This window comes from Tyto alba, unplaced genomic scaffold, assembly GCF_018691265.1.
Source record: "Tyto alba isolate M040663 unplaced genomic scaffold, T.alba_DEE_v4.0 Super-Scaffold_44, whole genome shotgun sequence".
NCBI classification, from domain to species: Eukaryota; Metazoa; Chordata; class Aves; order Strigiformes; family Tytonidae; genus Tyto; species Tyto alba.
The window spans coordinates 14,454,791-14,471,503 of record NW_024881320.1 but is presented as its reverse complement, the minus strand read 5'-3'; the positions used below and the strand labels follow the sequence as shown (position 1 = coordinate 14,471,503).

General features: G+C 40.1%; 1 protein-coding gene across 1 annotated transcript in view; it reads left to right on the top strand.

The window, feature by feature from the left end:
* MED13L (mediator complex subunit 13L) overlaps positions 1-16,713 on the top strand; it is a 201,847-nt gene that overhangs the window by 146,624 nt on the left and 38,510 nt on the right. Inside the window, exons 8-14 of the mRNA XM_033001517.2 lie at positions 5,584-5,746; positions 6,594-6,698; positions 10,038-10,766; positions 12,016-12,238; positions 13,168-13,273; positions 13,692-13,816; positions 15,231-15,330. Of these exons, the coding sequence (XP_032857408.2) occupies positions 5,584-5,746; positions 6,594-6,698; positions 10,038-10,766; positions 12,016-12,238; positions 13,168-13,273; positions 13,692-13,816; positions 15,231-15,330 (1,551 nt within the window). The remainder of the gene's footprint in view (positions 1-5,583; positions 5,747-6,593; positions 6,699-10,037; positions 10,767-12,015; positions 12,239-13,167; positions 13,274-13,691; positions 13,817-15,230; positions 15,331-16,713) is intronic.

Here is a 16,713-nt window from a genome sequence, read left to right as displayed (position 1 = left end):
GAAATACAGCATTTAACTAAGCATTCATGTTGGTGTAATCAAAATTTGCAAATGCTAGCTACGTTTTTGCCCAGCACAGGTGGGTTTTAATTAAGGGCCATTCAGAAGAAATGCACAAGTGTCTGGAACTGGTAAGAAGGAGCTGGGCTTCCCAAATGAGGTCTGACACAGGCCTGCATTGTGTGCAGGTGGCACACGGAGTGCTGCACAGTATTTGTGAGTTACATGTTTTTTCTGGATAGACTATGCCCCTTTCCAGTGTTTGGATCCATAGTAGTTCTAATCTCAGAAGCCATCCAAATGCCTGGTATGTGGGGTCCTAAATCCTCAATATCTTGCTTTGTTGAAATGAATATGTATATCCTGTTGCTCCTCGGAAATGAAAATAAATATCAATAACCTGTCATCATCTGGAATACAGACAAGACCTTAAGATTAGTTGCGGTCAGTGTGGTATTCAGGACTGTGATTTCACATGAGAACTAAGGAACAGAGGAGTCAAACATCTGTTTGAGTGCAAACTTCTAAGATAATAAAGTTAAAAAAAAAAAAAAAAAGAAAATATCTGATACAGAAAAAAGAAATTCAGTGATTTTTTTTCTTTTTTTTCCCCTCTCAAAAAAAGTTTGGAAGGCATGTTTACAACTAATTATTTTTTTTCTGTGTTGATTTTCTTCTGAACTTGCTCTTTACAAACTTGCCAGTTATGAACAGAATTACATGATAATTGTGGTTGGAAGGGACCTCCGGAGATTGTTTTATCCAACCCATCTGCTCAGAGCAGGGTCAGGCAGAGCGGGTGGCTCAGGACATTGTCCAGTCATGATTTGAATATCTCCAGAGACAGAGACTCCACAACTTCTCTGGACAACCTGTTCCAATGGCTGACCACCTTCACAGCAAAAAATTCTTTCTTACGTTTTGTGGAATAATTACTAAAATGCCCAAAATAGAGCATTGTTCACACATTAAGGAAAAGTAGAAAATCAAAAGGTGTCTAGGGTAAGATGCAGCTGCAGCTGGTATGCAGAGAGCCCACCGCATCACCTGCGATTCCCGGGACAGCATTGCTTGCAGAGCCCCACGGGAGCGAAGCGGGCTGGGGAGCTCACGGTGTCTCCCCGGGGTGGTACGGCAGGTGCGGGAACGCGGGGGTACCGCAGAACTGAGAAGCTGCACCCTGGCCACCCTGAGCCAGCCTCCTGTTGGATTTGGATGCAGTGCTGTCCTTTGTGCAAACTTTGCTCATTACAATGTCATTATAATACCGAAACACACCTCCAGCCCAAAGGCTGCCCGCCTCCACGGTGCGACCGCTCCTCTTTGAGTTTGCGCCCTGAGTTTTTGTGATCTGCACCTTTAAATGTGAGGCAAGAGAATTTTACACCAATCGTAGTAGAGGTATTTATGACTAGAGTCACTCAAACTCCACCTTGAAGGTAAAAAATAGTATAAAAATAGCTCGGGAAGGTGGGGGAAGACTCCATCGTATGAATTTCTGGGACCAGTCGATGGGCTGAGCCTCTCTTTCCCTCCCCGTAGGGACGCCTTTGGGTAAGACTTAAGAACTTAGAAATCTTTCTAGAAAGTCTCTTTTCCATTTTTATAGCCAGGCTGTATTGTTATAACTTTGTTGCACACTTTATATATACTCTTATTTTCATGTACTTTGCAGGCAGTGTATTTATCACCGACAATCATAGGTACCTCTATATCTGTCAGTTAAATAAACTGCACCGTTTAAGTAGCTCGTCGTTTTGGTTTCTGACTGAACGTGCCCAAAGGCCGGCCCTGCTAGTTCACGGGCACGACTGGACTGAAGGTGCAGCCCACTATTAGTGCATCCGAATCGTAACAGTTTAATACATTGAACCCGATTGGACTGATAGTGGTGAATTGGTCATCACTCAGATTTTTCTGCCTTAACCATTTCACGTGACACGTTTGAAGGGAATTTGCTGTATTTCAATTTATGCCCATCACTTCTTATCCTTTCACTGGATGCCACTGGTTATATCCTCTCTATTCTCCCTGTCAAGCATTTGTGTACATTGATAAGATTTCTCCCCCACCTTTCTCAGCCTCTCCTTGTAACGTTTAATAATAATTTCACAAGTACTGGCATGTTTTATGCTTTGCAAATGACTGTTGTTTAGAATTGAGTCCTCAGTTCACAGAAGATTCTCGGACTTGAGTCACATTAGAGACCACTCGCCACTGGGCAACCTTCTTCTGCTCAAACTTGTACTTTTTTGAACTTGTTGATTAGTGCTTATCAGATTTCACAGAGCAATAGAAGTGTTGAAGACAAGAAGTTCCTGCGAGTTTCTGGGAGTCTGTGCAGTCTGATGGGGATAAAGAAGCATTGTTATACCCTGACTGAGGTCTGAGGAGCTACCAGGCTAGTTTAGCCTTCATTAGATAGTTCTGTCACATCAAGAGGATCAATCTTGATGCAAAGCCAAAGAAAACTAATCATCATTGCCTTCATTGCCAGGGAAGTACTTGTCTGGATTCACTTGTCCATGAAGAGTGCCTGTATATGAAGACAATCAAAGTATTTAGTATTTACTGCTACTGGTATCGAATGTGAGATTTAAATTCAAATAGTGTTTTTTAAAGGCAGCTGATAGGTAAAATAAGGAAAAATATTAGTAATTAACTGAAGCAAGACACTCAGCTTCTAAATAAGTCTCTGTTGAAGTATTGATGCATATTTTAATTTGCTGTTTTATTTTTAATTTTTTCAGATCCCTGTTAAAATTTTACAGTATCATAAGGGGATTCTATTTTAGAGTATTTATAAACTAGTAATATCTGAAAAGTGTTCATACTGTCCAATCTGGCAGTCACAGTTTCTGTTTGATCTCTGCTATTGTTTGAGGGCAATATGAAATTGTATCAGAGGGGTGCCTCTCCAGTGAACAACGAAAGGATTCCTTTATATTATATCATACACCATTTTAAAAAGACCTTGCAAAATCAGGGAAATTGATTGGAAAAAATGTCATGCAGTTCAGTAAATGGGATGCATAAACTGGATTAGTCTGAGGCCCATGAATAATACGTCAGTTCTGCCCCATACTAGTAAAAATGTGGTTGTAGTACCTTGTCCAGTTTTGAACACGTAAAGATTTGGACAAATTGGATGGAGTCCAGAAAAGTGCAGTGAGAATGATTATAGACTTTGCAAGCAGGATTATAGACTTTGCAAAAAGGAAAAGATGGAAAGAATTGAGGTTGTTTAGTCTAGAGAAGAGAAATTTGAAGGAGAGACAGTGTAACAGTCTTAAGAGACATAAAAGGAGAAAAAGAATAATCTTTTCTCTGCAACCAATATGCAATGAACCTAAACTGGAGCAAAGCAAAACTAGGTTAAACACGGGGAAAAACTTTCTCTGAGGAAGGATAATGAAGTGTTAGAATAAATTGGCAGGTGGGAAGCTACAGAATTTCCACTAGCGGAGAGGTGGGTGGGTTGTTGGGTATTTTGGGGGTTTTGTTGGGGTCGGGGGGTGGGGGGGAAGGGCGGGGATTGATTTTAAAGAGCAGGTTAGTCAAAGATGTTGATCCAGCTTTGAAGCAGGGGATGGAGTAGGTGATCTCTTCAGGTCTCTTTTAACCATATTTTCTGTGATTGTATCTAAAGTACGTAACAAAACAAATTGCTCCTGAAACTAGGGAATGGCATTTTTCATGTGTAGAAACTGACTGCACCATAGGGATTGTGAACTGACCTCTGGTGAGTGACTGGTTGTGTCTTCTAGTGTTTGTGCCATTATATGACATCACTGTCTGTGTCTGTTCAGTGTTTTGTCAGCGATTTTCATGGATAAAAATTCATGTCAGTGTATGAGAACAAAATGTTTTTGCCTGCTGCAAAGTTCTGCTTCATGTTATGTCGTGTGTTGCTATACTGTATAGTGTAAAAATACTACAGAATCTTGGAAAACAGTAATTAATGCACTCAAGTGTAACTTGGAAGCTCTGGTAGCTTCTTAGTTATCCTCTCATAGCTCCTACCCTTCCCTTTCCATCATACTTCTTTTCCCTGGCCGTTGTAGCTGTCCTGCTATTGATGTATGCACTGTGTATGTGTGCGCATTAGGTTTGTTTATATACACATGTGCCTTCCTGCTGCCCCCTCTCTGCCACTTCCCTCCCCCCAGAGGAGGGCAGCTTTGCTAATTCTGAAGTTTTGACCTGTTTTTTGATCATCTGTCAAGTTCACAATGTTGTAGAACATTTGACAGGCAGTGAAATAAATAGTTAGAGCCATAAGCCGCAGTATGTCTTGGGATTTACAGTTTTGACTGTCTCTTTTTTTTTAATTAGAGTTCTTTACTGAAAGAGAATTGAGGAAGGTCTAACTGGAGAAAAAAAATACATAAGTGTGAAGAGTCGGTGAAGACAGAGGGTTAGGCAGCTTGTGCACAATTTTAAAAGTTGTATTTTGAAAGTCACCTGATAGAAATCAACAGAATTACCTTGTTAGATGCAGTGATGTATAGCAGTGACTCCTTTCAGCCTTTCATTCTTAAGGCTTCTTAAATTGCGTCAGGCAGAAGGATGAAGTGTTCTCTACACTGATTTGACCTTGTTAAAATGCGGCCTATCCTTACTTACTTTTCCATCCAGAGCACAGAGCAGTGGTGCTCGGTCGCCAGGCCAGATGAACCTAAAGCTCCCTCTACTGTTGTAGTTTGTAAAGATGACACTGTTAGATTTCTGTTGATCTAAACCAAAACTGTATTTCATAGTAGAAAAAGAAACATCTGTTTATATAATAGCTGGTAAGGTTTCTGCATCAGAGGAAGAAATGAAGTGCAGAACATAAATGAGAGTTTTCAGGCTATTAACGTGTTGAAGCAATATCTTCATTTGTTATCTCTTTGATAATCATACAGGATTACTGAGAACCTCACGTGGTATGTTAATAGTATATACTAATGATCAACTGTTAAACAATTTCTTTAGTAGTATACATCACAACTGCAAGATTTTTACCAAAGCAAATTTTGATTCTGGTATTTCAATTCAAGGATATTATAAAGAAAGAGCAGCATGCTAATGCATTCATTTCTTCAGTGATGTTTTACCCTGAGTATAAAGAACTGATTCTTGCTTGAAATAATCTACATAAATTATTGGTTTTCTTAATTGATGCTTTTAGAACCATACATATTATAATAAATTTAGTCTTTAAAGACAATATAGATTCCAGATTAGCATCCAGGATAATTGTGAAGAAGCACAATCTATCTGCACTACTCCTTTGGGATTCGATGCAAGGCTGTGGCAGGCGATCCACGCGACCGCCACTTCAGTGGCACAGTCTGTTCTCACATGGCTGCATTGCACATATTCCTGGTACAGCCTAGTACCATCTTGGTTACCCCAAAGGCAAGCGTTGCTTTGAATGTAGTTTCCTCAGTCTTTTCTAATGATGCTTTAAGGATTTTCTAGTGAATGTGAACATCTGTGTAGTCAGCAGCCTTGTAAGAGGGAGAGTCTTTTCAGGAAAAAGTATCAAACGTGAATCTTAAGAACAGCTATAACATGAATCCTTAATTTTTATTGCAGGAGAAAGTGGATGCTCTCAGAGCAATATCAACCATTCAGCTGTACAGGAGGGGACAGTCAGTGTACAGAGTCCAAAGAAATCCAGCAAGATAACTCCAAAATTTCACAATCATATGGTTCACCGTGTCTGGAAGGAATGCATTCTCAACAGGTCACAGTCCAAGTAAGGCAGCAATCCTGATGGTTTTGTTTATTAATAACACATAAAATGTAGTTAAAACTGTAATAGTTTTGCCTTAGATAATGTTATTGCTCACAGAATTCTTTTGTCACTAATCAAAGCTAATGATGCAGAAGAGCATTATGAAAGAAAATTTGCTACTGTGTTCCGCTGAAAACTCCTAACACTTAGCATTATATTTGCAGTCGCGTGTCCTAATTGTGACAGCCTTTGAGGTTATGAATCTGTAGTATGTGCCTTCAGCTAGATGCTTTCAGATTTATTGACTGCAATTTCTAGCTCCAGTTGCAGTTACTAGACTGAAAGTTGGGTGACTGAAGAACAAATAGGATATATTTGATATGTAGAACTCTAAGGGTAATATTGGTAAAGCATTACATTATGTGTGTTGGACTAAAATTCCAATGGACATGGATATGGTAAATTCATGTTGTTAGTATCACAGGCCTTTATTACTGGAGATTTAGAGAACATTCATGGCCTGGTGTGCCCTGAAATCTTTTGGTTTTCACAATTTCCATGCAATTTCCTCGTTGGATATGTCAGAAGAATTTCCAGATTCAGTTTAAATTGCTTGCCCCTTGCTTCTTGTGCTCAAACTCCAGACAGAGCTATCTGATGTAGAGCTGGTACCATGCTCCCACGTAAATCAAACTCTAAGGTTTAAGGAGTTAGAGGGAACTACTGTTAAATACAGAATTCTATTCCAAAAGTGAAGTAGAAGGAAGTAATTTATTTGAGGGGAACATACGTGAATTTGTGCATATGCATTTTTTAAATTTTGTTACACAAAAGGTGATAACTATTAAAATAATTTTATCTTTTTCAGGAGGAATCAAATTACAACTGCAAATCTGGAAGAGGAAGTTCCTAACAATACTGTTTCTTGGGATTTCGTGGATCCAGTCCAAAGAGTCAGTTGTTCTTGTTCCAGGTGAGCTTTGAAGAGAGTAAGCATTTATCACGTTGGAAGAGCCCCGTTTAATTCAGACAGTGGTACATTTACAAAAGGGAGACATGTTTTAGATGAGGGAAGAGGAAACTCTAATATGAAAACTGCGATCATCACTCATATTCAGGTGATTGATGTGCATCTCGTATCATTGTCACTCGCAGTAGTCAGCTTGACTGGAAAAATGATCCTAAACTAGAGAATGGGGGCTAGAATCACTCAAACATTTCTCGTTCATAATGAACTCATCCTTCAGGCTTTCCAGAGATGTGAGCTTTAAAGTTTGGAGTGGTAAGACTCATGATGAAGAGGGTCAGAAGCTGCCTGATTTTCAGAGCATCCTGACTGAGGGATAGTGGTACTGTCCCTGTTTGGAGGAAGGGTTAAAATACCCCTAAGAGTCGCTGCTCTGTGTCAATCTGCCATGACTCCTCTGATACCAAAAACACCCGGGAGAATGTAAAACCTTTGTAGCATGGTCATCCACTGTCAACTGATCAAAAAGAAATCACAGCTCGCTCACACAAACACTTGAAGAGTTGATTAAATTATCTGTCATCTTTGATGAATGCTTAAAGTTCCAGTACTACTCAGGGAAGGCAAGCACCAGCAATTCTGCTTAACCGTTCTTAAAATTATCAGAGAGGTGTTACAGAATAAACTAGACAAAGAGTTTCCAGTGAAATAGTCCTATGAAACTGCTTCTATAGAAATTTTTAATTCCTAAGATCACAATCTACTTGTAAGATGGGTAAGTATGTTTTTATGACCTAAAGAAGTTATACCTTAAGCGTGCACAGATGTAAATGTCATTCGTATGATCAAACAGAAATGCTGATCACACTATGCTAATCCCTTTGGTATTTTGGATTTTTTCCTGGCTCCTGCCCCCCGTGCCCCTCCCCAGCTGCAGCAAGGGTCTTTGCCAAAATAATAGTCAACACAACAGCCAGTGACGTGACTGTAATGATTCTCTGTTTTTCATCTGTTTGAGGCATAGCTGGTTTTCTTTTTTTCTAATTTATTTTTCTTTTAACAGTGAACCAAACTCGAGAATAATGCTGCTGTTAGGAATAGTAAAATCCATATATTGTCTAACCAAATCCTTTAGTGTGTTACCTGCCACAGCAGTCTGTGCAGTGCTTTCTGTATAGATTTGGCTGTACAAAGAAACTTAGGATTGTAGCATTTTCACAATCTCTGAAGGGTTGTTGATTAGAAATTTCCATTGTCCAAAATTGAATGAAGCAAGAGTGTGTCCTTGTACCTTTTGTGTTTGACTTCTTATGAAGCCAGTTCTTCTTTGTGTATTTAGAAGAAGAGATAAAGGGATGTGGAGGAATTGTGCATAATGTGGAGGGCAGAGTGTTCAACCTGGAGACTCTGCTGTATCCGAAGTTGAAGTGTTGCTCTTCTGCAGCCTTGCTCTTTACCCCTGACTATATTCTGCTTGTGTGGGTATAATCAAGAATGTGGAACAGATAAATGTTTGGGCATGATGCCAAGTGTTTCCTGTGGAAAACTGAGGTCCAGCTTCGCCTGGAAAGCGTGGGGACTCAATAGTGGACGGTGGAAACCTGATTCTGTGGATAGCTTCATCTGCATTTGCAATTTCACACTGCCTCTTCACACCTCCTGTGATAACTACATCATGCTGGAGTTAGTAAACACAGCAACTGGGAAATTAAAACATCCTTAAAATAAAGGCAGTACCTGATTTCAAACAGCAATACCGGCGTTCTGTATAGTTGCAGAAACTGGACAGCTACTGTCAGGTAGATACTGGTTTAGTCATTACTGTGCCCATTCTATGCATTGTATAAATGTCAAGGTACGATCTTAAATATGAAATCTTAAAGGGTTGTCTGGTATTTGGCATCAAATTCAATCTTCTGTAGACCCAACTTCGTGTGTTGAAGAACAGAATGTCTAAAATAATTTACTGTGGACAGTTAAAATATGGTGAATGATGGAGAATTAAGTCAATGAAATGTTACAAGAACATGCTTAAGGCAAATCTTCAGTTACTAGGGCATTAGCTCCATTATGGGTGATTGCAGCTAAAGACCATCTGCTGCGGCAGAGAATTTGCAACATGTCCTGATAACAGCAGAGCCCACAAAGCAAGCCAGAACAGTATTGCACAACATGGATGGTTACAGGAAAAAGATGTAGCAAGTACAAGAAGTTGTATCTGTACCATTTGATGGCTGCTGTGTACTCTGAAACTTTGATGCTTTCATAGCTAAGTCATAAAAGCAGAATTGGTTTTCTTCAATCTAGTAGTCCACTTATGATAATATAGTTTGCCTTTCTGAGTAAAAAGCATATGTTTTGAAATGTTTTGTTGCTGTCCTAGATACTGTTGTTTATGAACAAAAATAGAGATGGAGTGATTTATTTTGAAATGGTATTTAACTTCAAACAGGCGTAAGTACTAAGCACAATACATCTTTCAATCTCTGCTGAGCTTACAAAAAACAAACAACAAAAAAGGCCAATAAAAATATGGACAGAGTTAGATGTCCCTGTTGTAACGTCCTTGGGGACCACAATCAGCTGTGTGATGAAAGTGTATTAACAGGCCCTGAAATACTGCAATTCAGTTCTGTGCTTCCCAGTCTCAAAGATACTGGATACAAATTGAAAAAAGCCACATTAAAATAGGAAGACAGTAATAAGTTTGTATGTTACTGCACTATTTTGTTTTGATTATTTTAAAATATTTATTCAAGTTTTCTTCATAAGCTGGTGGTTGCTTTTTTTCCTTTTTTTTTCCCTCCTTTTGTTTTTGTACGGGAGTTGTACTTATTCTTCCTTACCCGATATGGAGGAAGAAACTGCCACGAAAGCATCCTGCCATGTATTGCATCTGTGAACGCAACTAAAACAATCCCGATCTGTATCTTTTGTAACAGATGCTCAGGGGTGTGCAGGAGTAGTGGTGTAGTTCCACAGCAGTCATTTCATTTGAAAGGCTATCTTTCTTTAGGGTAATGAAAGCAACAATAGCTTGGATTTTGTTTTTTTCTTCTATTACCTTCCATCTGAGCAGCACTAAGCTTTCATAAACGTTAAATCCTTCCTTTGAATGTTATTTTTTGCAGACTGTCATTTTCTGTTTTATAGGTCAGAGAAACTGCAGCCCAGTTGTTTTGAGCGACCTGGTCCAGATCATGTGACCATTCCAGAATCTTGTTAAAAGATCAGGAATAGACATAAGATTTTTCGGTGCTGTTCTTTGGGTTTGTGGGCTTTTTTTCCATTAGATGAGATAACGGTATAAACCATGCAGTGACTTGTTTCTGCCTCTGCTTTCAGGCACAAGGTTTTCAAACAGCGTTGTGCTGCTGGCCCGAGCCGTCCCCCAACGATAAATCAGCCAGGATTCAGCGTGGGAACATCATCATCTTCATCATTGCCGCCTCCCGCCTCTTCAAAGCACAAAACAACAGAGAGACAAGAAAAAGGAGATAAACTGCAAAAGAGGCCTATGATGCCATTTCACCATCGGCCCTCTGTGACTGAAGAGCTATGCATGGAGCAGGACACATCAGGGCAGAAGCTGGGAATAGCAGGAATGGAGCCCTCCTTAGAAGTCCCTAATTCCAGAAAATACGAGAAGCCGCTTTCTATACCTGCTAGAAATCCAAGCAAGCAAATGAATATGAATCCTATGGATTCACCCCATTCCCCTACTTCCCCTCTGCCTCCCACACTTAGCCCCCAGCCCAGAGGTCAGGAAGCAGAGAACCTGGACCCACCCTCCGTACCTGTAAACCCAGCACTCTACGGCAGCGGGCTGGAGCTTCATCCATTGCCCAGCTTAGATGACAGGACGGTCCTTGTCGGACAGAGGTTGCCTCTGATGGCAGAGGTCAGTGAGACAGCATTATACTGTGGGATAATTCAGAACAATGAGTCACCAGACATGTGGAGGACCTACAGTGTCCCGTCAAGTGACGATCCGGAGTTCAGGCCGCCAGATCTTCCGTGTGAGAGATACGATGCCAAGATGGAAATAAACTCGGACAGCACTGCCCTGAAAAGGTGAGAGTGCAAACGGCTCTGAGCGGTGGTTTGGTGAAATTGTAAGCACGACCAAACTCTGTTTTCAGTTGACACTGAAACAAGTAGAAGGCTTCACTGGAACACCAGAGATGATGTATGCTGGAGATAATGTTAAATACTTAAACAGAAATGTGCTGGCGTAGTATGCATTATTTTTTTCATACCTGTCTTTCTGTTGGACATTATGAGAACTGATAAATCTTTTTGTAACCTACATGACAGTAATTTGAGCATATGTAAGAGTTCTATTAAGCTTATGTCTTTTGATCATTTAAAAAAAGAAAATCTCTTTAGTTGTGCAACCTTCCAGCTACGTAAATGCTTGGCTTTGAGTGAAATTCCCTTGGTGGCACTGGAGAGGCAGTGTGGTTGGTCCAGTTGGGGGGGTTTACAATTGCACTGTACCCCGCGTTCTGTAAGGAGTAGCTGATACGGTATTATGGAATAATACTGCTTTTTTGTAAACCCTCTGTCGGATCTTTGAAACTGATAGAAGTTTTACTATTAACTTCAGTCTCTGGCAGATTGAAACTGAAAACCCTCACAGTCTCTCTGGTCTGTACACAGGGAAGAGCAAATGCTAATGTCTTACAAATGTTACGTGGGAAAAACTACAGTTAACATACTGTCTTCCTTGGAGAAGAAACATGAACTACCTAAATTTTAAGGAATCTTTAGCTGTCTCTTTTTATCTTTTAAAACATGAATTTTCTTTTATACAAAGATATTTATGTAATTAATTATTTTTAACTTTAGCATGAGAATTTGAATTAATTTCATGCCAGCCTAAAAATTACTTTTGCCTTCTGACAAGGCATGGAAAAAATGTACCAAAGAGAGTAGTTAATGAAAATGTATAAGCTTAATTAATTGAGGAAGATTTTTTGAGTTATGGCAAGATGGGTTTTTGTAATTACAGTGGAGTTTGCTAGGCTGAAGAAGTTTTGTGTACTTCAAAGTGTTTTGATTTATGTAGTAACAAGATTAATTATTTTTTCATTGTCCCAAAGTAGTTCTTAATCCAGTAAGTTGTTTAATACTGAATGTAGGCAAGTGCATTTTTTATTTGAGGAAAAAACATGTCTGCTAGATCAAGAAGGGTGGAGTGAGACATGGGCTGTGTTTGTGTGTGACAGCTATAGATCTTAAGAGCTGTTATTTTTCTGTGCTGTGAAAGGTAAGCTTGTTTTGTTTCATGGTGGCTTGCTTTGCTTATTTTTACTTTTAGGTTCTTAGCACAACCTAATAAACGGTTTAAAATTTTGGAAGAGCAGAAGCCAGTGCAGACACTGAACTACCTTGACCCCTTGCCTCTAATACAACAACCTGGAGAAGGCTTGGGAGACGCTAGTGATCCTTACACTTTTGAAGATGGTGATATAAAGTACAGCTTCACTGGCAATAAAAAATGCAAACTTGGGGCTGAGAAAGATCCTTTGAAAAAGAACAAGGTAACATGTAAATTCAGAGTCTTTATCATTCATGTTCTTATTGAATTTGTAGTAGTGTAGCACAATATTTGCTCTGCAACTCTCAGGAAGACACAGGTCTATTCTACAGATTAAAATCAGAGATTAGCTGTTTTTTTCCTGTACTGGCTCACAGGAAGAAGCTTCCTTTCACTATGGTACTTGTGACCTGGTATTTGCTGGCATCCCTCTGAACCTGTGTACGAAAACACTGCTGTTGCAAGGATTACTTTCTATTCATGTATATTTAGCTTGACCAGCAGCAGGCTCCGGATTTAAGCTAAGAAATAAAATATTTTGAGCCTCATATTCACTTGTAGAGATGAAAGAATTTGTTGGGTTTTTTTGCAGAGCCCAGATCTCTCCAGCCCAAGTTGATCTGTGTTCCCTTGGGCAAAATCAGGGTAGCCTTCTGCTGAGAGGGTTTGTGGCAGGGATGCTGTATTGGTTTGAAATTTCTTTAGAGGTGTTCTTCCGTATGTGGAAGAAGACAATTTGATCACCATTCTTTGGTCATCACCAGAGCTGTATGCGTGATACTTCTTACGTATCTTATCTGTTATGGAGCTGTTTCATTGTCTGGCTACTCATTTGTTCTTGTGCAGGTAGCCACCACACTTAAAAATCTAGAAGATGGGTTTGCTGGAGAAACTGAGGTGGCTAATGATCTGTACCAGCTATCAAAGTTAACTGACTATACGGAATCCTTTGTAAATCACACACAATGTTACTTCATGTTTTTCCCGATGCACAGATAAACAATAGACAGCTGTGTTCTTTTCCCTTCTTAAATTTCTATTTAATTCTGAAACCGTTCAAGCCAGAGCCCCGAGTTTGGCTTGGCATAGGAAAACAGTTCTTACATACCTTATAGTTATATCCATTAAAAACTCTTGGATTTTTTTATATAGTCAGAAGATGGAATTGGTACCAAGGAAATCCCCACAGCGGGTCATTCTACACCAGTTCCTGATGGAAAAGATGCGATGTCTATTTTCAGTTCTGCTCCTAAGACTGGTGAGTAAAAGCTCTTTAGTTCACCCTGCGAAGCAAAAATACTGTGCGATGAGATCTGAAAGGAAAAATCATATACTGAACATTCTACTGCAACATGAGAGCTATAGATGGCTCCTGAGATGGAAAAAAGTTGTTCCTGCTTGTCCTTTAATAACATAATTTTTTTTTAATTATTTTTTTTTTTTCTTTAGAATATTAAAGTTGAGCAGTAGCTACCTTCATTCTTTCCTGAATGACCTTTGGTGCTTGCTTAAAACATGACTGCAAGGCTATTTCTAGGCTACATCGTAGAAATGGGGCCTCAGTGATTCTTGCTTGTCCCCTGTTCAGAGTGAGAAGTAAAATTGAAAAAAGGCGATTTTGTGTTTCTTAACTTTGCTCCCACTTGTCATGTGGTTTTCCTCTTTCTTTGTGACAGATACCCGGCAGGACAATGCTGCAGGCCGAGTAGGCTCCGGTAGCCTCACACAGGTGACGGATCTGGCTCCATCGCTTCATGATCTAGATAATATCTTTGATAATTCAGATGAAGATGAGCTTGGTGTAAGTCTTTGTAGGACTGAATGTTCGGTAGACTTAAGCTTTGGCCAAAAAAAAAAAGAGGAGGAGGATGGAATCCTAGTGGGGAGCGATTATCCCTAATAGATAGGAGAGAGAGCTTCTAGGTAGGCAGGCCCGGATTTTAGCTAGGAAGAATTGCTATCAAAGAGAGGTATCCTGTCAGGAGATCCATCAGAGAGAGAAATCATCGCTGTGTGTAATTCAGGAATAGAGATCACTTAGGTTAACCCCAAAGCTTGTGTTGTGTGACAGTTTTTCAGTCATGAGGGGAACCTGTATACAACTAATTTACCGACTCAGTCATAGACAGGCTAGAAGAATACTTCTGTGTGTAGAGCAGTGTAGTTGCTTTATAAATGCATTACATCTAGTTTGGTGTCCTTAGCTTTTGTCAGTATTTTGTGTGTGTTTGAGAGGATTGGAAAGGATCCTAGTTTCATTAACCGGTGTTTTGTTCTTTTACCTTGTCTGAGAAGCTGCCCAAAGAAAAATAAATTCAACTTTACTGAACTTCAGTAATTCCCTGAAGCATGTTTCTTTCTACTCCTAGAAGTGGTTTATTTCAGTGCAGAGAGGAATAGTTGCTGAATATTAGGCAATACAAAAGGAAAAGCAGATTTACATCAATTACCAGGACAAAGTCAAGACACATGGAAAAACAAAGATTTAAATAATTACTATTTTTAATCTTATATAGTCATAATGGTACGGAAGGTGATCCTAAGCTGACTGATAGTAGATAATAGTGTTTAAAAGTCTAATATCTGGTTCCTGGCAGTACTTTTCAAGTGCACCAATTTATTTACTGGTTCTCCCTGTTCTGTGGTTCCACACAAACTGCATTTAAGATGCCACAGGTGATACGCAGATCTACTAGAGGACTGTTCTATCAAAATCAGAAATTACCTTTTTCAGTGCAATTGGTCTGCACAGACTTAATGTTGTTCTTGTCTTAAAACTTGCATGTCTCGGGCCGTCCCCTGGGGGACTCTGTTTATTCCATTCTTACTCTGTGTCATATTCTCAGTATTTTCTTAGACTAGTCCAAACATGGAAGCAAGTAGAGTAGTCACACTAATTTCAAGCTCACTGTTTGTGATAACATTTTCAATATAGTTTGTGTGTCTATAGATACATCTGCTTGTGTGTATGTATCTATATATGGGGCAGGGGGTGTATATTCAGGCAGACATTTCAGAGACTTTGGTTTTGGTTTAGTGCTGAAAGGCAGGAAGTAGAAACACAGACTCTTGGAGGGAGAGGATGGGAAAGCAGAAGAGTACACTTTGTTCTTTCTTCTGAAATCTCGTTCAGGGAGTTTCAGAATTTTTAATAGTTTATGAATTCTAGTATTTTGTATATTTTTTAATATGGTATGTGATTATTCTGCTTTTAGGCTGTATCACCAGCTCTTCGGTCATCAAAAATGCCGGCAGTAGGGTCTGAGGAGCGCCCTGTAGGGAAGGATGGTAGAACAGCAGTACCTTACCCACCAAGTAAGTAGTAACAACTGATTACCACTGTGCTGACAGTTAAAATCTCCTTATAGCTACCTACTGCCTTTTTGCAGGAGGCTTATAAGGTCACTTTTTCAGGACTAAGAGGTGGTGTGCTTATTTTGTTCTGTAATTACCAGATGCCAGTATTAAAAGAGGATAAGCAGATGTTAATGAAAACAGTGGATAGTAATATAGGCATACATTTTTAATGTGCCTGCTGAGATTTGATATGCTCTTCTTTTGACATTATTGTCTTAGATTGGAAGTAGGGGAGGGATTTATTACAAATCTTCATTTAGAAGCTATCCCCTCTATTCTTAATTCAGTATTTAATCTGTTTGTCACTTACACCATTACCGTATCCCTCTAAGTATAAATCATTCTTTTTAAAGAATTCAAAAAATTTGAAGCTGTGACTTACCAGTTGGCCGTTATGGTGCAACCTGTCTTGGAAGAAAATTGCATTCAGCACGGAGCAGCTCCCCTGGGAGTCCGGGCTGAGAGAGTTGGGGGGTTCAGCCTGGAGAAAAGAAGGCTCCGGGGAGACCTTCGAGCGGCCTCCCAGGGCTTAAAGGGGGGGACAGGAAAGGTGGGGAGGGACTCTGGGTCAGGGGGTGGGGGGTTAGGATGAGGGGTAAGAGTTTTAAACTGGAAGAGGGGAGATTTAGGTGAGATCTAAGGCAGAAATCCTTCCCTGTGCGGGGGGTGAGGCGCTGGCCCAGGGTGCCCAGAGCAGCTGTGGCTGCCCCCTCCCTGGAAGGGTTCAAGGCCAGGTTGGACGGGGCTGGGAGCACCCTGGGCTGGGGGAAGGGGGCCCTGCCCAGAGCAGGGGGTGGGACTGGGTGATCTTAAAGGTCCCTTCTGACCCAAACCATTCTGTGATTCTGTGACAAATTCAGACTGAAATCACCTTCAGGGTTTAACCTAGATATGGAAGTGCACGATGAAAATCAAAGCGCTAGTTCTAACAGGACACCTTGTAGACCTTTTACAGATGGTTGTGGTGGAAGTGATGCTTATGAAGGTGCTATGCGTGCCCAAGGAAGGCTATAGGATTGCAGGAAACTTAGAAATTAATTTTATTATGCTGAAAATATATTAAACACAGATTAAAACAATAAGGCTCTTTTGTGAGGACTGTGACAACAACTATTGGGAATTATAACTTTTACTCTGAGGTATATGGTCTTCCTCGCATTTCTTGCCCCTGAAAGGAGGTTGCAGTGAGATGGGTGTCAGACTGTTTTCCCAAGTGGTAAGACAAGAGGAAATGGCCTCAAGTTGCACCAGGGGAGGTTTAGGTTGGATATTAAGAAAAAATTCTTCAGTGAAATGGTTAGCAAGCGCTGGAACAGGCTGCCCAGGGAAGCGGTTGAGTCC